This window comes from Primulina tabacum, chromosome 6 (assembly GCF_025594145.1).
Source record: "Primulina tabacum isolate GXHZ01 chromosome 6, ASM2559414v2, whole genome shotgun sequence".
Lineage (NCBI taxonomy): Eukaryota > Viridiplantae > Streptophyta > Magnoliopsida > Lamiales > Gesneriaceae > Primulina > Primulina tabacum.
Window position 1 is genome coordinate 22,308,580 of NC_134555.1, and position 23,821 is coordinate 22,332,400.

The window sequence follows — 23,821 nt, forward strand, 5'->3', positions numbered from 1 at the left end:
ATATGATTAAAATTGGAAACATATATAATGGAATGAAAAATGTTTAATCTATCACTAAAAAAAGGCTAAAGACTACGATGAAAAACCGTTGTCATATGTCTTGTAAAACCGTTGTTAAAAGCCATGTGGTTAAAAAGTGCGCACAAAGACAACGGTGAAAAACCATTGTCGTAGACATCTAAAGACGACGGTGAAAAATTGTTATCATAGGTTTTGTAAAACCGTTGTTAAAGGCCATGTGGTTAAAGAGTGTGCTCGTGAAATGTCTACTCGTTTTTAAAAGTGCGGAATATTTTTTTTAAAAAAAAACTTAAACTCGCCAAAAATCATACGTAAACATAAACGGATAAAAATATTAAAATCATCACTTCTAAAAACATTCATCTCCTTTCAATTTCATAAATTATAATGCTGAAAACATGCGGTTATCGGGTCGTGTCGCCTCACCAGGCCTGCTTACTCAGATTTCGGTAACTCCAGTCTCCTCATCATAAAGCTCACCTGCATCACACACACCTAGTGAGTCTAAGGACTCAACACACTTGTACCAGGAATAACAAGTACATATACATAGCACATAGCAGTGAAAAATATCATACTCAACATATATTTCATGAACTTAAAATCATAACGTAAACGTGTTGTGTAAAATCATATCGTGTCAAAGCATGTCATCTCATGTCATCATATTCGTCAATGTGTCGTATAAAATCATGTCGTGTCAAATCATGTCATCTCATATCATCATATACGTTTCAAGACAGCTCATCGTGTCATCATAAACTTGAAACATTTTATTTTAATTGAATTCATTTCATTAGTTGTGACATTCGTATTAGCTCAATCGTATCAGCTCTATTCGATGGATCCATCTCGTATAACCACAGTACAGCGCGGGTCTCGGCTAATCATATATCATGTCATCATATACATATACATCGTCAGTCACAACCAATTCACATCCTTCAAAAATAACATCATTTTTATCACTTAATAAAAACATGCATATAGTTAACTTTTCCTTTAAACCAAGCATGCAACATATTTATCATAATTGCTTAAAAATCGTAAAAATGATGCATGAACATTTAAAATATTTATATTTGTGCTCACGGCGCTGTCATGACCAAAATCTCACCCTGGGTGCAAAATGACCATTTTGCCCCTAGAAACCCAAAAATTATCATTTTACCCCTGGACCTCTAAAATTGACCCGAAGCTTACAAAACTCCTTAAATCATCTCAAAACATAATTATAAGTATTCTTAGACGTAAACTCGACCCAAATCATAACTTAATCGATTCGTTTTAAAACTTGGACCGGGGTCTCGATTTTTAACCTGAAACGAAGCGAAACTTAACCAAAATTTTCCCAACTTTTACCATAACTTAACAAGTCATTCTAACCCATTTATGTAAAGGGACGTATTTCGTACTCGTAATTTTGCGAAATTATTTAAAATTTTTCTCTTTAAATAAATAACATGCATCATTCATAAAAAAAACTGGTAAATAGATTTAACTTTAAAGTAGCAGCGGAAGTAAATATTGTGTTTCAAAACAACCACTTAAAAATAATTCAACATAATAAAACTGAGTTTGAACATAAAAAGATGAATAAACTGAAACATGAGGTCCTCGGGTTCCTACTACTGCTGACCCAAGCTAGCTCACTGGTCCCCGCCCTCAGTCTCGACCTGATCAGTACCTACAACAATCAAGTCTAGTGAGTCTAAAGACTCAGCATGCATACATCGTGAATAACAAGTAAATATATCATAAAACTTCATATAATCGTAAAAATGTCGGATCGTAAAGCGTAAGGTGAAAATTGTGTCATTAGTAATTATAAATACGTGCATATCTGAAAATCGTACGTAAAAGATTTGCTCGATGGAGCCCTGTCATAAAATATCATAATGAGATTTTTCTGGTAGAGATATGTTTCTACGCAAGTGACCCATAACATAACGTGCGCGTCTGATCAGACTAACCCATAGTATACTGGGCGGTAGATATCATCACAGCCCTTGTACTGGATGTACGTACCCATACATAATCGTAAACCGGTCGTATGTCACCGGTGGAAAGATCGCATAAGCGTGAGGAGGCCACAAGACATATTGCCTATATCTAAAAAATAAATATTTTATATTTTATGCACGTAATATAATTATAACCCTGTTTTTACCGAATGAGTTGGATCGTTCTCAGGCTTGCTGCGACCTAATCCTAACATGAGAAACATGCAAATAGTTTAAACATGGCAAAAAAACTTCGTAATCGAACCACAAATGAGACAAACGCGACCAACAATCTAATTTTTCAACCATGACTCCGTACCAACCCGAACAAATATCGACCCATCGTTTAGTCATGATTAAAATACACATAACACGATGGAATATTATTCATAAGGACAGTAATACACGAACATAATGAATGGAGGCCAAAATCGTAAAACGCTCCTTCGAGAGTCACTTTGGCACATTGCACCGTAAACTCTCATACGACCTCTAAGCTTAACCATATCACAAACGGCCAAAAATATGACCTTCCTAACTCATTGAGGTACTGTCCAATCCAAGGCCATAGGCTAAAGGTCAACCAAGAACTCGCACAAGACCCCTGCACCGAAACCGTGCTGCTGTCAATTGCGCGATGGCAGCAGCTGCGCTTGCTATGCTTCTTTTACGAGGCTAATGGCCATTGGAGCTTGAACCACCAACCAAAGTCTCTAAACAACATTCTACGGTGAGGCTTGAACCATGGCTAAGGGCACTAGGCCAACCACAATCCAAGCAAATACCTAGGACAACACAAAGCTTCAACCGAGAGCATCAAAATTCTGTGTTGTGCGATTATTTGAATTATCTTGCTGTCTTGCATCGTTCCAGTGGCCATACGATCAACCATAGCTCAATCTAGACTTGATGAAGTGTTGTGTGAACCATGGCTAAGGGCTAAAATCCTGCCAAGATCCACCCAACATCCCAAAAGCCGAAACCATCTCATACAAAAAAATCAGAAAATGAAACCGTGGGGCATTTGTCTTGTTGTTTAAAAATCTTGATGGATTCGTGTACCAAGCCTTGAAAGTTTGTCTTGGTGACGTCCTTGACATGCTAAGGGAGGGTTCCAACCGTGGTTACAGGCCTTGGACCAACCATGATTCGAACACTCGCCTTAGAAAACAAACAATCAAAAACCGAGACTCAAAATTGCAACTATGGAAGAGTTGCTGTAAAGCATTCCTCTGGCGTGCATGGACTAGAAGTAATGAACCAACATTACTCTAACCCACTCTAGTACATGACTAGATGCAGCCTTGAGCACCTGGAACCGAGCCAACCTCCTGAAATCACAAAAGCACCCAAACCATGAAGCATAAAGGAACGACAGCGAAGTGCTTGCACAGAATTTTCGAAAAATCTTGTTGTCGAATTCATTGCTGCTTAAATCGTGAACATATGATGTTTTTAAATATCTATAGGACTTTATTGAAGAGAAAAGAACAGTACATACATGTCTGAAATTTGGTTTTGAAAGAAACAAATCAATGCGACGAACACGGCGCGGCGGAGACGGAGTTGTATTTTTCTTCCTTGTTTTCTTACTGCTAGTTCACGATTTCTAGCTAGTGTTTTCTCTGAAATTTTTGAAGGTAAGGAAAGAAAATGGCTAGGTAATGGAGGTGAAGGTTGCCAATTAAATGGGGAGTTTGAATGGCAATTAAAAATCTTTCTATCCTTGTTGCTTGTGAGATATAGAATGATGTGTGATATGGTTTGATTGATCTAGGGAGGGGGCCGAAATTCTCTAACAAAAACAAGGTAAGAATATTTCTTAAATCATGAATTTTAAATTCTTAAAGTCTTATATATCTATTATGTATTTTACTAACTTAATAAATTAAATTAAGGTAATAAATTTCTTGCATGGCATGGCTTGGTCCATAGAATTAATTATTAAAATGTTAGGTGGTAATTTCTTGAATATATTAGGCCTTGATTATTTTATCCCCATTGGTTACACATTTTAATTTAGGCTTTTAATTAACTATTGAACATAGAAGAACTTATTTAATAACTTTTATCCAATTAAATTTAAATAAATCTTAAAAACATTATTTAACATTAAAATAAATTATTCCTTGGATTAAATTAAATTTAGGAATATTTTCTTATTATAAATTTAATCTCAATTCTCCATCTCCATTCCGGCCTCGCGTATTTATCCGAAAAGGTAAAACTAAACTCCTGCGATTAAAATAAATAATCATGACTTAACAAATTTTAAAATGCCTTAAACACTCCATAAATATAAAAGAAATCATTTTTAATTTAAATAATAGTAATTATGCATGGCTATACGTAATCTGATTTATCGGGTTCTACAACTCTCCCCCTTAAAAGAAATTTCGTCCACGAAATTAAAACTTTCGAATAACTTCGGGATATCGACTCTTCATCTCTGGCTCAGATTCCCATGTAGCTTTCTCCTCCGAATGATTAAGCCATTTGACCTTCACTAGCTTAACCAGTTTGTTCCGAAGCTTCTTTTACTGTCTGTCTAAAATTTGCACTGGTCTTTCTTCATAAGAAAGGTTTGGAGTGAGCTGCAACGGCTCAAAGTTCAAGAAATGCGAAGGATTCGCCATATGAGCCATCACTGCGACTTTCCTGCACAATGCATCCACAACTACAATAGCTTTGCCAGGGTCGTAGCTAATGTCACAGTCATAGTCCTTCACTAGCTCCAACCAACGCCTCTGACGCATATTCAACTCTTTCTGCATAAAGAAGTAAATGAGGCTCTTATGATCGGTAAAGATCTGGCACTTCTCTCTATACAAATAATGCCTCCAAATCTTCAAGGCAAATACTACGGCTGCCAACTCTAGATCATGGGTAGGATAATTCTTCTCATGGATCTTCAACTGACGAGAAGCATATGCTATCACCTTCCTATGCTCCATCAAAACTGCGCCCAAACCAAGTTTCGAAGCATCGGTATACAAATCGAAATCTCCGGGTCCTGAAGGCATGGCCAATGCTGGTGCTGAAATAAGAGCTTGTTTCAAAGTATCGAAATCTCTTCTGACCCTCATCGTTCCACACATACTTAGCATTCTTTTTTGTCAACGACGTGAGTGGAATTTCGATAGAGGAGAATCCCTGAATAAACTTCCGATAATATCCTACTAGCCCAAGGAAACTTCGGATATCTGATGCATTCTGTGGCACAACCCAATATCTGACTGCTGCAACTTTCGCTGGGTCTACCTCAATACCGCTGCTAGAAACAATGTGGCCTAAGGACGCCACCTTCTCTAACCAGAACTCGCACTTACTGAACTTTGAGAATAACTTGTGCTTTTGCAAGGTCTGCAATACTGAGGTGATCAAATGTCTGCTGTGCTCCTCATGATTCTTTGAGTAGACGAGAATGTCGTCTATGAATACTATCACGAACTGATCAAGATATGGCTGAAATAAGCGATGCATGAGATCCATGAAGATCGCTGGCGCATTCATCAAACCGAACGGCATCACAAGGAACTTGAAGTGGCCATAACGAGTCCTAAAGCAGTCTTGAGAACATCGGAGTCTTTCACCCTCAACTGGTGATAACCAGAACGCAGATCAAACTTTGAGAATACTGAAGCTGCCTGCAACTGATCAAATAAATCTTCAATCCCGGAAGTGGGAATTTGTTCTTCACTGTAACTCTGTTCAATTACACGTAATCAATGCAGAGCCTCATCGAACCATCCTTCTTCTTCACAAATAAGAATGGCATGCCCCATGGTGAAAAACTCGGGCGAATGAACTCCTTGTCAAGAAGTTCCTGAATCTTCTTCTTGATTTCTGTCATCTTTATCAGTGCTAGTCGGTATTGTGCTTTTGAGATCGGTGCGGTACCTGTCATAAGCCCAATAGAAAACTCCACCTCCCGCACATGTGGCATACCAGAGACGTTCTTAGGAAAAACATCTAGAAAGTCCCTAACAATTGGGATATCGGAGGCTGACTGACTGGGTGCTTCGAGAACAGATACAAAAGTTTCTTAAAACGCTCGACACCCTTTATGCATGAGCTTCATAGCCTGGACACAAGATATCATACGCGGTAAAGGAAAGTACCTGTCTGGTTCGAATAAGAGCTGCTCTCTCCCAAGAGGTCGGACTAGAACAGATCTCCGCTGGAAGTAAATCAAAACTTTGTTCCTTAATAGCAAGTCCATACCAAGAATGATATCAAATTCTGGCATCGGCAATACGATAAGATCCACATAAACAAGACTACCATGAAGTTCAAGATCTATGTCCCGGATCACATTAGTAGCTGTCATCTTCTCTCCAGAAGGCAGTACCACTGAATACGCTATATCTAGCCCAATGGTCTTGACCTTGAGGAAATTCACAAAGGTCTCCGAAATGAACGAATGAGTAGCCCCTGAATCAATCAAGGCATTTGTAGCTGAACCAGCTAAAAAAATTTTTCTGAAAGGTTGGAACATCATGCTAAACCAATAATTTTGAAAGTTATAGACATGCGAAGATCAAAGTTCTTCTACTCTAAATTCCAGAAAGTAACAATGATTAGAACATGCAATCCTATAACCAATTATATCTTCAATATTTTAACCCAGACTCCCAAAACATTAAATCTAAAATATGAACTTAAAGCTTTAAGATACCTGTCAAGAGCATCGTCTCCGGGTTTGTCTTAGCTGTATGGAGAGCAAAAACTCTGCCTTGGGTTGGCAGACTCCCCTGAGGGCAATTCTTCAGTAAGTGGTCAGGACTACCAAACTTGTACCACTTCCTTGAGCCATACATAAAAGCTCCAGCATGACGACATGTGCACTTAGCACAGACTGGATACTCTGAGGTCCTCGGGACTACCCGCCCCTGCTGCTGCTGTCCTCTGTTCCTGGATGAGCCGCGGAAATGCTTCTTACTCTGATGCTGCTGGTGAGGAGGGCGGTGCGGCGCTTGGACTGGTCGCTTGCCCTGGCGATCTCTCTCAATATCATTCTGATCCTGCTCTGCAGCTAGAGCCCTGGAGACCGCGACATCATAGGTAGTAGGGCCAGCCACCCTAACATCGCGGCGCAAGATCGACCGCAGACCATCCATGAATTGCTTCAATTTGGCTCCAGCATCATTTGCAATCAGTGGTATGAAATGAAAACCCCTCTCAAACTTACGGGTAAACTCCGTAACAGTCATGTCTCCCAGCCTCAGGGTCATAAATTCCCTGGACAACCTGGAATGCACCTCGTCAGTAAAATATTTAGATTAGAATACCTTTGTAAAGCGCGTCCAGCTTAGAGTGGCCAAATTCAGGGCTACAGATGCTCTTTCCCACCACAAGCGAGCGTCTCCTCCAAACAGATAGGTCGCACAACGAACCCTATCCTCATCTCCAAGCTCCATGAATTCGAAGATAACCTCAAGGGACTTAATCCAGCCCTCGGCAATCATAAGATCTGTCGTCCCTGGGAACTTCTTCGGTCTCATCTTCATGAACCGCTCATAGGTAGCCTCAGGCCCCGTCTGCCTGGCTACCTCAGCATTGTTCCCCGCAAACTGTGCGAAAAACTGTGTCATTCCGGCTAACATCTGGGCGTTCATGTCCGGTGGAGGGGGTGGCGAGAGATCTCTCTCCTGCCTATGATCCTCACCGTCCTCATGACGATGCTCCTCATCTCTCGTGCGATCGTTAATGCGTCTAGGAGGCATACTGTTCCATGCATAATCCACACGTAACCAACATGCATAATTCTATTATTTCTTTAAATTTAAATAAACACTGTATAATCATAATCTGAACATAAAATATTTCATGAAAACATGCCGTTAAAATATTTCATGCTTTAAACGAAATGCGTAAACGTAAAACTTACAGACTGAAGACGTGACTTCATGAGCTTCTCGAGATCAGTGGAAGTACAACCCTTTACAAGAACATAGGCTCTGATACCAAATGTAAAGGCCAGTTTTCGTACTCGTAATTTTGCGGAATTATTTAAAATTTTTCTCTTTAAATAAATAACATGCATCATTCATAAAATAAACTGGTAAATATATTTAATTTTAAAGTAGCAGCGGAAGTAAATATTTTGTTTCAAAACAACCACTTAAAAATTATTCAACATAATAAAACTGAGTTTGAACATAAAAAGATGAATAAACTGAAACATGAGGTCCTCGGGGTCCTACTACTGCTGACCCAAGCTAGCTCACTAGTCCCCGCCCTCAGTCTCAACCTCATCAGTACCTACAACAATCAAGGTCTAGTGAGTCTAAAGACTCAACATGCATACATCGTGAATAACAAGTAAATATATCATAAAATTTTGTGTAATCGTAAAATTGTCGGATCGTAAAGCGTAAGGTGAAAATCGTGTCATGAGTAATTATAAATACGTGCATATCTGAAAATCGTACTTAAAAGATTTGCTCGATGGAGCCCTGTCATAAAATATCATAATGAGATTTTTCAGGTAGAGATAATGTTTCAACGCAAGTGGCCCATAACATAACGTGAGCGCCTGATCAGACTAAACCACAGTATACTGGGCGGTAGAGATCACCACAGCCCTTGGACTGGATGTCCGTACACATACATAATCGTAAATCGGTCGTAAGTCACCGGTAGAAAGATCCCATAAGCGTGAGGTGGCCACAAGACATATCGCATATATCTCAAAAATAAACATTTTATATTTTATGCACGTAATATAATTATAACTCTGTTTTTCCTGAATGAGTTGGATCGTTCCAAGGCTTGCTGCGACTTAATCCTAACATGAGAAACATGCAAATGATTTCAACTTGGCAAAAAAACTTCGTATCCGAACCACAAATGAGACAAACGCGACCAACAAACTAATTTTTCAACTATGACTCCGTACCAACCCGAACCAACATCGACCCATCGTTTAGTCATGAATAAAATACACCTAACACGATGGAATATTATTCATAAGGACTGTAATACACGAACATAATGAATGGAGGCCAAAATTGTAAAACGCTCCTTCGAAAGTCACTTTAGCACATTGCACCGTAAATTCTCGTACGACCTCTAAAATTAACCAAATCACAAACGGCCAAAAACATGACATTCCTAACTCATTGAGGTACTGTCCAGTCCAAGGCAATAGGCTAAAAGCCGATCAAGAACTCGCACAAGACCCCTGCACCGAAACCGTGCTGCTGTCAATTGCGCGATGGCAGCAGCTGCGCTTGCTATGCTTCTTTTACGAGGCTAATGGTCATTGGAGCTTGAACCACCAACCAGAATCTCTTACCAACATCCTAAGGTGTGGCTTAAACCATGGCTAAGGGCACTAGGCCAACCAAAATCCAAGCAAACACCTAGGACAAGACAAAGCTTCGACCGAGAGCATCAAAATTCTGTGTTGTGCGATTATTTGAATTATTTGCTGTCTTGCATCGTTCCAGTGGCCATACAATCGACAATGGCTCGATCTAGACTTGATGAAGTGTTGTATAAACCATGGCTAAGGGCTAAAATACAGCCAAGATCCACCCAACACCCCCAAATCTGAAACCATCTCATACAAAAAAATCAGAAAATGAAACCGTGGGGCACTTGTCTTGTTGTTTAAAAATGTTGATGGATTCATGTACCAAGCCTTGAAATGGTGTCTTGGTCACGTCCTAGACATGCTAAGGTAGGGTTCCAACCATGGTTACAGGCCTTGGACAAACCATGCTTTGAACACTCACCTTAGACAACCAACAATCAAAAACCAAGACTCAAAATTGCAACTATGGAAGAGTTGCTGTCAAGCCTTCCTCTGGCGTGCATGGACTTGAACTAATGAACCGATATGACTCTAACCCACTCTAGTACATGCCTAGATGCAGCCTTGAGCGCCTGGAACCGAGCCAACCTCCTGAAATCACAAAAACACCCAAACTGTGAAGCATAGAGGAACGGCCGAGAAGTGCTTGCACAGAATTTTCGAAAAATCTTGCTGTCAAATTCATTGATACTTAAATTGTAAACATGTGATTTTTTAAAATATCAATAGGACTTGATTGAAGAGAAAAAAACAGTATATACATGCCTGAAATTTGTTTTTGAAAGAAACAAATCAATACGACGAACACGGCGCGGCGGAAACGGAGTTGTATTTTTCTTCCTTGTTTTCTTACTGCTAGTTCACGATTTCTAGCTAGTGTTTTCTCTGAAATTTCGAAGGTAGGGTGAGGGAAAATGGCTAGGTAATGGAGGTGAAGGTTGCCAATTAAATGGGGAGTTTTAATGGCAATTAAAATCTTTCTATCCTTGTTGCTTGTGAGATATGGAATGATGTGTGATATGGTTGGATTGATCTAGGGAGGGGGCCGAAATTCTCTAACAAAAACAAGGTAAGAATGTTGCTTAAATCATGAATTTTAAATTCTTAAAGTCTTAGATATCCATTATGTATTTTACGAATTTAATAAATTAAATTAGGGTAATAATTTTCTTGCATGGCATGGCTTGGTCCATAGAATTAATTATAGAAATGTTAGGTTGTAATTTATTGAATATATTAGGCCTAGATTAATTTATCACCATTGGTTACACATTTTAATTTAGGCTTTTAATTAACTATTGAACATAGAAGAGCATATTTAATAACTTTTATCCAATTAATTTAAATAAATCTTAAAACATTATTTAACATTAAAATAAATTATTCATTGGATTAAATTATATTTAGAAAAATTTTCTTATTATAAATTTAATCTCAATTCTCCATCTCCATTCCGGCCTCGCGTATTTATCCGACAAGGTAAAACTAAACTCCTGCGATTAAAATAAATAATCATGACTTAACAAATTTTAAAATGCCTTAAACACTCCATAAATATAAAAGAAATCATTTTAATTTAAATAATAGTAATTATGCATGGCTATACGTAATCTGATTTATCGGATTCTACAATTTACCATTTAAATTATGCCCTCAAATTTCAGAATGTTTCAGCCAGCACCCTACTCCTTCAATAAAACTCTCGGCACACCCTCCCCCTTTAACACTTATATTCCAACACTTGTCTAAAATCCCTTAACCATTCGGTGCACCTTCTACCACAACGTTTCCAGCTTGTAAGGCTCACCGTTTAGACCTTAATGAAGGTCCTAAACCATGCCTAACCGAGTCTTAAAGCTTCTGCACCAACCAAAACCCCAAACGATAAATACTAGCATGTTGTCTCTCCATCAAACTAAACTCCCAAGGATCGAGCTTCTCCCTCAACCAGACACCCGTGACCCAATTCTAACATCTTTCTAGACTTTAAAAGGTCGAAACATAGCTTAGTTCAAGCCCATGCACCGCCGTCCCTACCCCTTTCACTCGATGAACTCAAACCCGAAGCAACTCTTAGCAACAACTCACGGTCTCTAGCTTACCGACCACCATCTCACTTCTTCTTATTGACAGTAAATTTCTCGCTGAAAGAGACCCTTCATCAACATCACTCGACAGCCCCTTTGCATTCATGATCAAAGAAACGTGAGGAATTCACAAGTGGAACAATAAAACATATGCTTACTACCACCGATGAACAAACGAGCATGGATCCAAACATCTACTTGATTTTACGTATGCTACACACATATTATCAGCGTATATGATGCATTAAAAAAAAAAGAACAAGCGTGCCTGGGGATGATTTGGTGAATAAAGCAAGAAGAGGGAGACCCGGAAGAAGATTTTCTTTAGCAATCCAAGAGAGAACCGACGCCTTCAATTGTTGAGCTCTGAAACCGTGGGAAATCTGGAGGGAATGGGACGTATACCGGCTGTGGGTTGGGGGTTACGGGAGGTTAAGGGTTTAATATATAATAATTAGATAGTTAATCAAATAATTAATGGGTTCTTATATGATAATTAAGGGTTTGAAAAGGGTTTTTAAGCCTATCAAGCTTAAAAGTAGGCCCATTAAATTCAAACGCTCTCTCGAAAATATTACGTGTTGGAAAGGTTTGAAAATATTAGTCGAACCAATTAAAAGTCCTCCAATTCGATAAAATTCACGTACCATTAAAAATAAAGTCATGTGGGTAAGAATACCCGGTAAAATCCCATTATTTGAAAAATCCACTTAAAACACCATATATTAATTTATAATAATTAATCATGTATTAAAATAATTTTCCTGAAAATTATCCGGTCTCCGATCCTCGTTCGAGCGTGAAATGCATCTAAAAACCCTAATGCATGAACTTCTAAAATTTCGTGAATTAAATCCTATCATGCATTAATTACGCATAAAATGCATAAAAATATTAAACATAAATTAATGAAAGAAACATGCATTTTATGGTTTAAAACAATTTAATAAAATATCAAAGAAATTAATAACTAACATGCACGTGATTCATGTGGACTTTCAAATTTTTGGTACGTTACAATCTTCCCCCCTTAAATTGAATTTCGTCCTCGAAATTCGCTTACCCTCGACAAAAAAAAAGTTTAGACGATCTTAATTCTAGAATCTCAATAGTCCACGCTTCCGCTGCGCTACTCTGACAGAGTAAGTGTTGAGTTGTCCTTACGTCTCCTCAATCCTAATTAATTTGCCTACTGAATCCTTAATTGCGAATCGCAACTTAAAACGACTTGGGTGACTTAGTTCTATTCTACTATGACCTCGAATTTGACTTCTCCCGCAATTCCTCAGACTAGAGATGCATGTCCAAACTTATCACACCTTACTTTTCTTATATTATGCCCGCGATGTTCATCGACCTATTACATTAGCATTTATGCAGTTCGATTTAAGAAACCTTAGCACCAAAATTTTCTAATCGACTTCTATCCTCGCGAATACACTTAAAAGTTAAACCTTATCTCAACCCCATAATAATATTAGCCTAAGATCCTTGAATCGAATCTTATCTTACGGCCCCCAACTTACGTAACTTACTATTTACAAGTACATACTGGATATAAAAATTGTTGCAAATCTTAAAACTCGAATAACATTAATCCATAAAACCCAATTATACAATAATGATCTTCTACTTAATTAGTAAAACCCTTCTCGCATCAGTTGCATGCTTAAATTATTCCTTCCCAATTACAATATAGTTGAGGCCTAAGACCCTTGGACCTTCCTCCTTGAAACGAATATTGCATTCTAACGTATCCTCGATGCTTAATACATACTAGCATATAAAACTTATTAAGTCATCCCATGGGATCCTTAGACTACTCTAATAATTCAACTTCACATATACCCCATAGAGTTCCAGGATCTCCATATCAAGTTTTAGATTTCTTATTCGATAAAAATCTTAATATTCGTTCAATGATAACTTATGTTGAACACCACTAATTCCCTTTTGTTTTTATTTCACCCAAAACTTTTGTACGAACATCTATTTCCATAAACTTAAAATTCAAGCTTACGCGATCTAAATAGTATTAGATAACATAATTCCAACACACTTAATCGCTTATTCTCGAGTTTCTTAATGACTTACCAACAATTCCTCGAGACGAGGTGTCTACCTCAATTCTTACATGCGTTTACCAAATACCTTAACCATCAGTCATGCCCAACTTTCTAGAAAAATTTAACCATAGTGAAGATATATTTTTAACTCATAAGATCATGATTAAAACTTATGCTACATCAAATCTTAAGTTCCCAAAAATAAGTTAACTTAATGTCTAATATTATAACTTAACTAGATGATCACTTTACCTTAAATTGTTATCACTCTAAATTCTTTTTTTTTCCACTGTGTTATTCCTTTAACACTTAGATTTTCAAGCCCAATATTGAATCATCCTATCAATGCCTTTGATTGTCATTCCTTATTACATTATAATCCAGATATAACCAAGTTCTAATTATCTCTTCAAGCTCAAATCACCGAAAAGTCTTGTCAGTTAAACCATTCAATTTTCACTTACTGCTTAACAAATCCCCAAATTTCTTAAAAATTGCAAAATTAGTTCTTACTTTCCTCTAATATTATTCGAATTTGTCCTTAATCTCTAGAATCCAACAATTACCCATAAGTTCTTGACGTTCCTAATCTCATTTTATAGGTTTCTCATAACATAAAGTTCAATAATCTTAAGATTATTAGACCCAATATCAATTCTCATAACCTCGATAATATTTTACCCAAGTATTCCTCAAAAGTTCGAATTTAATCCTCAAATTTCAAAATTTGCAATTTGGTCCTTAAAATTCTCGAAGATTACAATTTTGGCCCTATAACTCCTCGAAATTTGTATTTTTATTATTATTTTTTTATATAAATTTTCGACTTGGCATCATTAAACATTGAAATTCTCAAAATCTAAAATTTGATCCCAAAATTCGATAAATTCGAAAACAGTCCATTAGAATTTTATTTTTGCACTTAATCCTCAAATTATTGGGTTATTGCAATTAAGTCCATAAAGTTCTTAATTCGTGCAATTCATCCTTAAACCCAACTAGATAAAGCATGCATCCTAAATAAACTCTATGCTTTATACTTCCAAAAATCATCGTAGTCTTCGAATCATTAATCCTTACATAATATCCTAAAAATTAACTCAATTAGCACCCACGAACCATCGGTATTTTTTTTAGAAAATATACAACCCCCAAAAGCATTCATAATTGTCAAGTTTAACTTATGACCCATAAGTAGAACATCACTACTACTAACCAAAAAATTAACATAGTCAATTCATTCACAACCTTTCCCTACGCCCAATTAGCCATAATCTTAATCATGTCCAATTCACCACAAAACCAACATACATGAAAATCATATAATTTCTCATTTCATGTCGTAACATACATAAAATTTTAAAGCATTTAATCTAAAAAATTAACGACAGATAAACATGTCCCGTAAAACGTATATTATGTAAACATGCAGGTGATAGCATTAAAAACATTTAAAACATTTAAACTTACGGACTTGAGGCTTGAAGACTGAGCGGCAGAAGCTGGCGGTGACACAACCCTATACAGGCCCTTGCTCTGATACCAACTGAAACGTCTACTCTTTTTTAAAAGTGCGGAATATTTTTTTAAAAAAAAACTTAAACTCATCCAAAATCATACGTAAACTTAACGAATAAAAATATTAATATCATCACGTATAAAAACATTCATCTCCTTTCAATTTCATAAAGTATAATCGGAAAACATGCGGTCCTCGGGTCGTGTCGTCCGCACCAGGCCTTCCTACTCAGAGTTCGGTACCTCTAGTCTCCTCATCATGATCTCACCTGCATCATACACGCCTAGTGAGTCTAAGGACTCAACACACCTGTACCATGAATAACAAGTACATATCATAGCACACAGCAGTGAAAAATATCATATTCAACATATATTTCATGAACTTAAAATTCATAACATAAACGTGTTGTGTAAAATCATATCGTGTCAAATCATGTCATCATATTCGTAAATGTGTCGTATAAAATCATGTCGTGTCAAAATCATGTCATCTCATATCATCATAAACGTGTCTAGACAGCTCATCGTGTCATCATAAACATAAACATTTTCCTTTAATTGATTCAGTTCATTAGTTATGACTTTCGTATCAGCTCTATCGTATCAGCTCTATTCGATGTATCCATCTACAGTATAACCAAAGTACCGGGCGGCGAGGGACATCAGCGACAACATTACTCGTCCACTGAGCCCGGGCCTCAGCTCATCATATCTCATGTAATCGTATACATATACATCGTCAGTCACAGACCAATTCTCATCCTTCAAAAATAACATCATTTTCATTACTTAATAAAAACATGCATATACTTAACTTTTCCTTTAAACCAAGCATGCAACATATTTATCATAATTGCTTAAAAATCGTAAAAATGATGCATGAACATTTAAAATATCATATATTTGTGCTCAGGGCGCTGCCATGACCAAAAATCTCACCCAGGGTGCAAAATGACCAATTTGCCCCTAGAAACCAAAAAATTATCATTTCACCCTGGACCTCTAAATTGAGCCGAATCTTACCAACTCCTTAAATCACCCAAAACATAATTATAAGCATTCTTAGACGTAAACTCGACCCAAATCATAACTTAATCGATTCGTTTTAAAACTTGGACCAGGGTCTCGATTGATAACCCGAAACGGACCGAAACTTAACCAAAATTTTCCCAATTTGTACCATAACTTAACAAGTCATTCTAACCCATTTACCACTTAAATTATGCCCTCAAATTTCTGAATGTTTCAGCCAAGCACCCTACCCCTTCAATAAAACTCTCGGCCCACCCTCCCCCTTTAACACTTATATTCCAACACTTGTCTCAAATCCCTTAACTATTCGGTGCACCTTCTACCACAACGTGTCCAGCTTGTAAGGCTCACCGTTTAGACTTTAATGAAGGTTCTAAACCATGCCCTAACCGAGTCTTAAAGCTTCTGCACCAACAAAAACCCCAAACGATAAATACTAGCATGTTGTCTCTCGATCAAACTAAACTCCCAAGGATCGAGCTTCTCCTCAACCAGACACCCGTGACTCAATCCTAACATCTTTCTAGACTTTTAAAAGGTCAGAAACATAGCTTAGTTCAAGCCCATGCACCGCCGTCCTACCCCTTTCACTCGATGAACTCAAACCCGAAGCAACTCTTAGCAACACCTCACGGTTTCTAGATTACCGACCACCATCTCACTTCTTCTAATTGACAGTAAATCTCTCGCTGAAAGAGACCCTTCAGCAACATCACTCGACAGCCCCTTTGCAACCATGATCAACGAAAACGTGAGGAATTCACAAGTGGGACAATAAACCTATGCTTACTACCACCGATAACAAACGAGCATGGATCGAAACATCTACATGATTTTACGTCTGGCTACACACATATTATCAGCGTATATGATGCGTAAAAAAAAAAGAACAAGCGTGCCTGGGGATGATTTTGGTGACAAAGGAAGAAGAAGGATACCCGGAAGAAGATTTTCTTTAGCAATCCAAGAGAGAACCAACGCCTTCAATTTTTGAGCTCTGAAACCGTAGGAAATCTGAAGGAATGGGACGTATATCGGCTTGGGTTGGGGGTTTACGGGAGGTTAAGGGTTTAATAAATAATAATTAGATAGTTAATCAAATAAGTAATGGGTCCTGATATGAATAATTAAGGGTTTGAAAAGGGGTTTTAAGCATAACAAGCTTAAAATAGGCCCATTAAATCCAACGCTCACCGAAAATATTTCACGTGGAAAGGTTTTGAAAATATTAGCCGAACCAATAAAAAGTCCTCCGATTCGATAAAATTCACGTACCGTTAAAAATAAAGTCCTGCGGATAAGAATACCCGGTAAAATCCCATTATTTGAAAAATCCACTTAAAACACCATATATTAATTTATAAAAGTTAATCATGTATAAAAAAAATTTTTCTGAAAATTATCCGGTCTCGGATCTTCGTTCGAGCGTGAAATGCATCTAAAAACCTAATGCATGAATTTTTAAAATTTCGTGAATTAAATCCTATCATGCATGAATTACGCATAAAATGCATAAAAATAATTAAACATAAATTAATGAAAGAAACATGCATTTCAGGCTTTAAAACAATTTAATAAAATACAAAAGAAATTTAATAACTTGCATGCATGTGGTTCACGTGGACCTTCAAATTTTTGGGACGTTACAACTTGAATACAATGGTGAAAAACCTTTGTCGTAGGTCTAAAGACGACGGAGAAAAATCGTTGTTGTAGCACTGAAAAATCGTTGTTAAAGGTCAATTAGCGGCGGTTTTGCATAGTTTTTCATATGATTCCGTCGCTATTGTTTTACGTAAAATAAAAAAAATTAATTTTATAATTTAAATATCTAACAAAAAACACTTACAATCTTACTTAACTAATAATATTTACAATCTTAACTAACACTTAAAAATTTATCAAGAATTGAAGAGAAATTAAAATCGTTGAAGAGAAAAAAATTTATTTTATGAAGAAAATGGACTGAGCACGCGGATATTTATAGACAATTTGCGATGGTTTTTGTTTAAACCGTCGCTAATCTGAAACCATCCCTATTAGCTCCGGCTCTTAGTAAACCGTCGCTAATTTAAACAACAGTCGCAATTTTGAAAAATCGTCGCTAATTTGAAAATACGACGGTTTTATGAAACCATCGCTATATTCAGTGACGGTTGAAGAAAAACCATCGCTAAATAAACAGTTCCGCTTACTTCTTCTAGTAATACGACAAGGTTGTCTTATGCCCTAAAAATGTATATAGACAACGATTTTATAAATTGTTATCGTAGATACTAAAAAAATCGTTGTCTTTCACCGACGTTAATAGACAACGATTTTTAAAACCGTTGTCTTAGCTACATAAAAACGCGCTCATAGATTCTTTGTCATAGCTACTAAAAAACCCGCTCATAGACAACGGTATAAAAATCGTTGTCGTAACCCATAAAAGACAACGGTTCTAACAAAAACCGTTGTCTTAGCTAAATAAAAAACAAGCACAAAGACAATGGTTTTGAAAAACGTTGTCTTGACAACCAAAGACAACAGTTTTTAAAAAACGGTTTTTAAAAAACTGTTGTCTTTGACAAGAAATAAATTCACAAAGACAACGGTTTTTGTTAAAACCGTTGTTAAAAGGAAAAAAGACAACGATTTTTGATAAAACCGTTGTCTTTTAAGTGTGGTTGAATTTGGAATATCTTGTAATGTATGCATATTCATGAAAAGATATTTTAAGCAAAAATATTTTCACTATTGCATCTAGATGTATATGTATTACTTCTTATCATGGTTAAGGTTTGCTGAGTCAATAGACTCACTATGTGTGATCGATGTAGGTAAGCATGAGATCGATGTTAATGGAGGTCTTGATGGTTTATCTAGATGGACTGAAAGTGCGTACAACCCGAGGACCGTCGCTAGTTTTCCGCACTTATGTTTATGAGTTATGCTAATGATTTAAGTTACTTTTAAGACTTTATGGCTTATGATGCTTTTGAGAGGTTTTGAGAAGATATTTGAGTTAAGTTTATATTCTAAAAAAAGTTAGTTTAGGTTGGTTGACGTTTTACGATTTATGTTTTGAATTACGTTCTTTTTTATTTTCAAATAACAGTTGGTGGGTTGATTTTAAATGGTGCAACTTATTCATATTTTAAATGTTTAGTGTTTTGGACGAATGAATTAGAAAGAAAAATAATTTTCTAGTATATTTTAAACAAAAACGAGTAGTGTCAGTTTCGTCTGAAACCATATCAAAAAAGGATTTGAGCAAAATTTTCTTTTCCAGATCTGGATCCATATAATATCCAAAACTTTAAACAATCTCAATGATTCAAGCATGAGTGACTCTGATACCACTTGTTGGAAAAACGCATAAACCGCAGAATATTACATTAAATTATTAAGAATTTGACTGAAAACTTAAGTGGAAGCGTACCTGAAGCCATATTTCTTAATTCTTTATAACGTGCCGTGATTTTCCAGATCTACGCGCTCTTTTCTTGAGAGAAACTTTTAGTTTCTCTTCTAAACTATTTTTTTAATGGAGAAGAGAATATGAAACATGATAAACCGAGATCAAGGGACCATGATATATATATAGATAATATTTATCATTATTTTCTGATATTTCCGTTTTAGCCCATAATGAAAACAGAAATTACACTTTTGTCTCTACACATTAAATGTCACAACCTATTAGATACATTAAAGCCCAATAAACTGGAACCCTTAGTTGATCACTTTATTCTTGTTTTAACTTAATAGACAACTCACGACACGTAATTACTCACATGTCCGTATAAATGAAATTGATCTAAGAGCACAAACCTTTAGAAATTCTTAATTTAGGAATTTATACGTTCAAGAATTCATGTATAAAAAACTCAGTACTGTAAGTATATTGAGAATGTGAGGGAACAAGTAAAAACTGTAAGAATGGTGGTTCGGAAAACAAAAAACCGATAATATAAGGTTTCGTTTCAAATAGATCAGAAGTTTCTGATTAGTATTACAAAATACGTAAAATTACGAGAATAAATATGCCACATAAAATATAAAAATACATTGCTGACAATCCTAAAATCTGTGTCAAAAAATTTTTTTGAAACTAAAAATACACAGAAAAAGGTTGTCGCCATATTCTTGTGCTGTGAGAAAAAAACAGATTGCGTAGCAGCAGCAGAAGCAGGGACGCACAAGGGTGGATTCTGTTTGCCGGTCAAGCTAGGCTTTACGTTGCTACACTTGGTGGTGATAGGGCCGAGTCTTCCGTCATATGTAAGATCGATGTTGCCCACCTGAATATTTTCACAAGGCTTATTCCTGCTGCAGATAAATGTCACCGCGACAGGATCATTTGTCGTGCCCCTGATTTTGTCAATTTTTACGTTGCTGATCTTAACGAGGGATGGGGTCTGTATATAATCAATAAAGGAAAAAGTGAATTTTAGCGTGATGCGCGTTTGTTAAATAAGTTGGCGATGGAATGAGATGAATTACGTACGTCGAGTTTGCACAGGTTGTGTGGGCAATATTCTTGATCTATGACAATCGGGTACGTAACGTTGGTCATGATAAGATCTTCGAATTGCAGATTGGTGACCTGCAAAGTTGCAGGAGCCGATGGCCAAGTTTTGATCCTAACCCCGTTCTGCGTGCCGAGGAAGGTGCAGTTCTTGACGTAGATCCCCACAACATCCTTCTCTGTCGTAAACTTGCCCAAGCTTCCGACGCTGATACCGTGACCAGGCCCACAGATCACGTTTTGGACGTGGACTTGCTCGGTTCCATCACCAATTGATACACAATCGTCTCCGGTTTTTATAACTGAGTCGGTGACGTTCACAAGTTTGGAACGTGCTATATGGATGCCGTCGGTATTTGGGCTTTCTCCGGGTGCAGAAATCGTGAAGCGGAGGAACGTGACGTTGTAGCAGCCTATCACGTTTACGTGGAAGTTCTTGCTGTCCTTGGTGGTCACGTCGCGGATGGTTGAGTTGGTGATGAAATTGAAGCTCAAGTTCTGTATGCATTCAGAAAATTAAAACTTGTTGAACAATGTATCCTCTCTGTGATTTTTATAAGCCCTAAAGACACTGAATAATAGCCATCAAATTAGGTGTGATGCGTCAATAGAGTGTCTCAGCTTACAATTTATAGATGTTTTTGATCATTAACGAATAAGTGGGACGCATGGACTCTACCATATATAAAAGACAACATAGAACACTGTTTTAAAATTTAAGACCAGGCACGAGCTAGCCATCTCACCAATGGAAGTTTTACGCAGTTTTGGTTCTTGTGACAGTCATTCCTCTTCCAGGCTTCATGTCCTTGGCCGTCAAAGACTCCACCGCCTGAAAGAGTGAAATTATCGAGATAATTGATGGTCACCCACTCCCCTTGTTTGTTAGGCATTTGAGTTGGATCCAAAGGAGCTTTCAAAATGCCTTCGACCTTAAGCTCAATAGAAGCCTTATTAGGTCCAACCAATTTTGCTTGCTTCAAAGACCATGTCCCTTTTGGGATCCAAACTGTGCTTGGAGTTGGTGATGCACATGCTTCCTTCCAAGCCAATAAAGCCTGCATTAAAATCAATTTTTATGTCCTCTTTATCACCAATTCGTTCATTTTTTCATACAAATTTAGTATCTAGAGCGATCCGATATTTTTGTATATACCTGACTTATATCTGCATTCGCCTTTGCACCAAACGTCCTCACGTCGAATACTTTCGTCTGTGCGTTGGCAATGCATGCCAAGAATGACAAAAAGAAGAGAACTTTGCAAATGAATGTTGGAGCCATTTAGTGTTTTGCTTTTTCCTGCTTCTTTTGTACAACTATATGTCTTTCCTTGAATATTAAGCAAATTTATAATTATATTGAGGTAAAGTGGAGAGCCACAAAACATGCCCTACCATTCATGTAATATGTGTTTTTAGGATTCTGAGAATATTTATTGGTCGAATATATTTTCTATTTGGGTCTTGTTTATGTTATCCACCAATAAAATATTGATGGGCTCAAGTTCCATGAATTAGGCTATATATGGTTAAAAAATTTGTGGTGCCAAGTTTTCTTGTTATTAAATATATATGTTATAAGTGATATTATGGATATTAATGTTAGAGTAAATTTCATGTAAGCCAGTTGTTGGCTAGGTAATTTATTGACTCATTTGTAATAAACAATCTTTATTTTAATATATCTTATTTCATGTTTTGTTATTTTTTATCTGTATAATCATGTGATCAATATAGATAAAAACCTTGATTATACTTTAATATAAATGAATCATAATTCGATGTTAAAACACATTTGTAAACACTGTATAACTAAATTCGTTCCTAGTCGATTTAGCCACCTAAAACATGGATAAAGGTCGCTTGATCTCGAAAATAACATATGTGATATTGTGTACCGCGTTTCTTGGTAAGGGCATATAGATGTCTAAACATGCATATGTGAAGTCATATGATGATTATACCGAACTACCGTCCTTAGAACTTTCCAAGTGGTTATCTATAAAGTCCCAAAATTCGTGTTTGAAAATTTGCGAAAAAATTAAAAATTTTCTCTTTAACTAATTAAAACGCCTCTTTAAATAAATAAACTGATAAAAAGATTCAGTGTTTAAATATTCGAAATAGCAGCGGAAGTAATTTTTGTTTGCAAAATAACTATTTAAAAATAATCCAACAAAAGATAAAATGTTTTAGCATAAAAATGGTAAATGCTGAAATGAGGTCCTCGGGTTCCACTACTGCTGACCCAAGATGGCTCACTGGTCCCCCCCTTCGATCCCGACCTCATCAGTACCTACAACAATCAAGTCTAGTGAGTCTAAAGACTCAACATGCATACATCGTAAATAACAAGTAAATATAGTAAAATTTCATGCAACATGAAATTATCATGAGACTGGCAATACGTGTAAATATCATGACATGAGTAATTATAAGTAAAATATTTGCTCGGGAGAGCCCTGAAATAAAATGGCATATCATAATTTTCTGTTGAGATTATGTTCTACGCTAGTGGCCCATGAACTGAACTGAACTGAACCGGTAAGTGACCACCGGGTGAAGTAATAATCGTCTGATCAGACTAATGCCACAGTATACTGGGTGGAACTGAACTGAACTGAACCAGTAAGTGACCACCGGGTGATACAATAATCCCATGATAGTAAAAATGGCCACAAGCAATATCGCATAAATCTAAAAAATGAATATTTTATATTTTTATGCATGTAACATAATTAAATGGCCTAATTAAATATCCTGTAATATTTTACCACATGGATTGGATCGTTCCCAAGCTCGCTGCGACCTAAATCTAACATGAAAAATATGCAAATGATTTAACTTGACCAAACTTTGTAATTGACTCCAAAAATGAGACAATTACGCCCAATGACTTAGTATTTAATCATGACTCCGTGCCAAATCGAACCACACCGAACCCTCATTTAGTCATGATTGAAATACACCTAAAATGATAAAATAATGCTCCTAAAATGATACAAGTCGAAATTTTGGTGAATGGAGAACAAAACATGAAACGCTCTTTCGAGAGTCAATTTGGCACATCGCACCGTAATTTCTCGTACGACCTCTAAACTTGACCAAATGACAAACGGTCAAAAACATGACCTTCCTGACTCGATGAGGTACTGTCCAGTCAAGACCATAGGCTAAACCAACTAAGAACTCGAAACACACCTCTGAACCGCAGCACACTTCCTGTCAAAAAAAAATTACAGCAGCTGCGCTGCGTT

The 23,821-nt window shown here is 36.8% G+C and overlaps 1 protein-coding gene across 1 annotated transcript; it reads right to left on the reverse strand.

Annotated features, from left to right (window-relative positions):
- Positions 1-20,002: 20,002 nt before the first annotated feature.
- Positions 20,003-21,869, reverse strand: LOC142548110 (polygalacturonase-like). The gene is made up of 4 exons (XM_075656454.1): positions 21,721-21,869; positions 21,311-21,622; positions 20,544-21,062; positions 20,003-20,454 (listed from the first exon to the last, which is right to left on the reverse strand). The coding sequence occupies exons 1-4, from the start codon at positions 21,844-21,846 to the stop codon at positions 20,029-20,031; spliced, it is 1,383 nt and encodes a 460-aa protein (XP_075512569.1). The 5' UTR covers positions 21,847-21,869; the 3' UTR covers positions 20,003-20,028.
- Between the last annotated feature and the right edge of the window lie 1,952 nt (positions 21,870-23,821).

Bases quoted from the DNA above. Each gene is read 5' to 3' on its own strand.
- LOC142548110 (XM_075656454.1), bottom strand. From the start codon at position 21,846: ATGGCTCCAACATTCATTTGCAAAGTTCTCTTCTTTTTGTCATTCTTG. The intron at 21,623-21,720 runs GTATATACAAAA...ATTTTAATGCAG, and splicing joins CGAATGCAGATATAAGTCAG to GCTTTATTGGCTTGGAAGGA. The intron at 20,455-20,543 runs GTACGTAATTCA...GATTATATACAG, and splicing joins ACAACCTGTGCAAACTCGAC to ACCCCATCCCTCGTTAAGAT.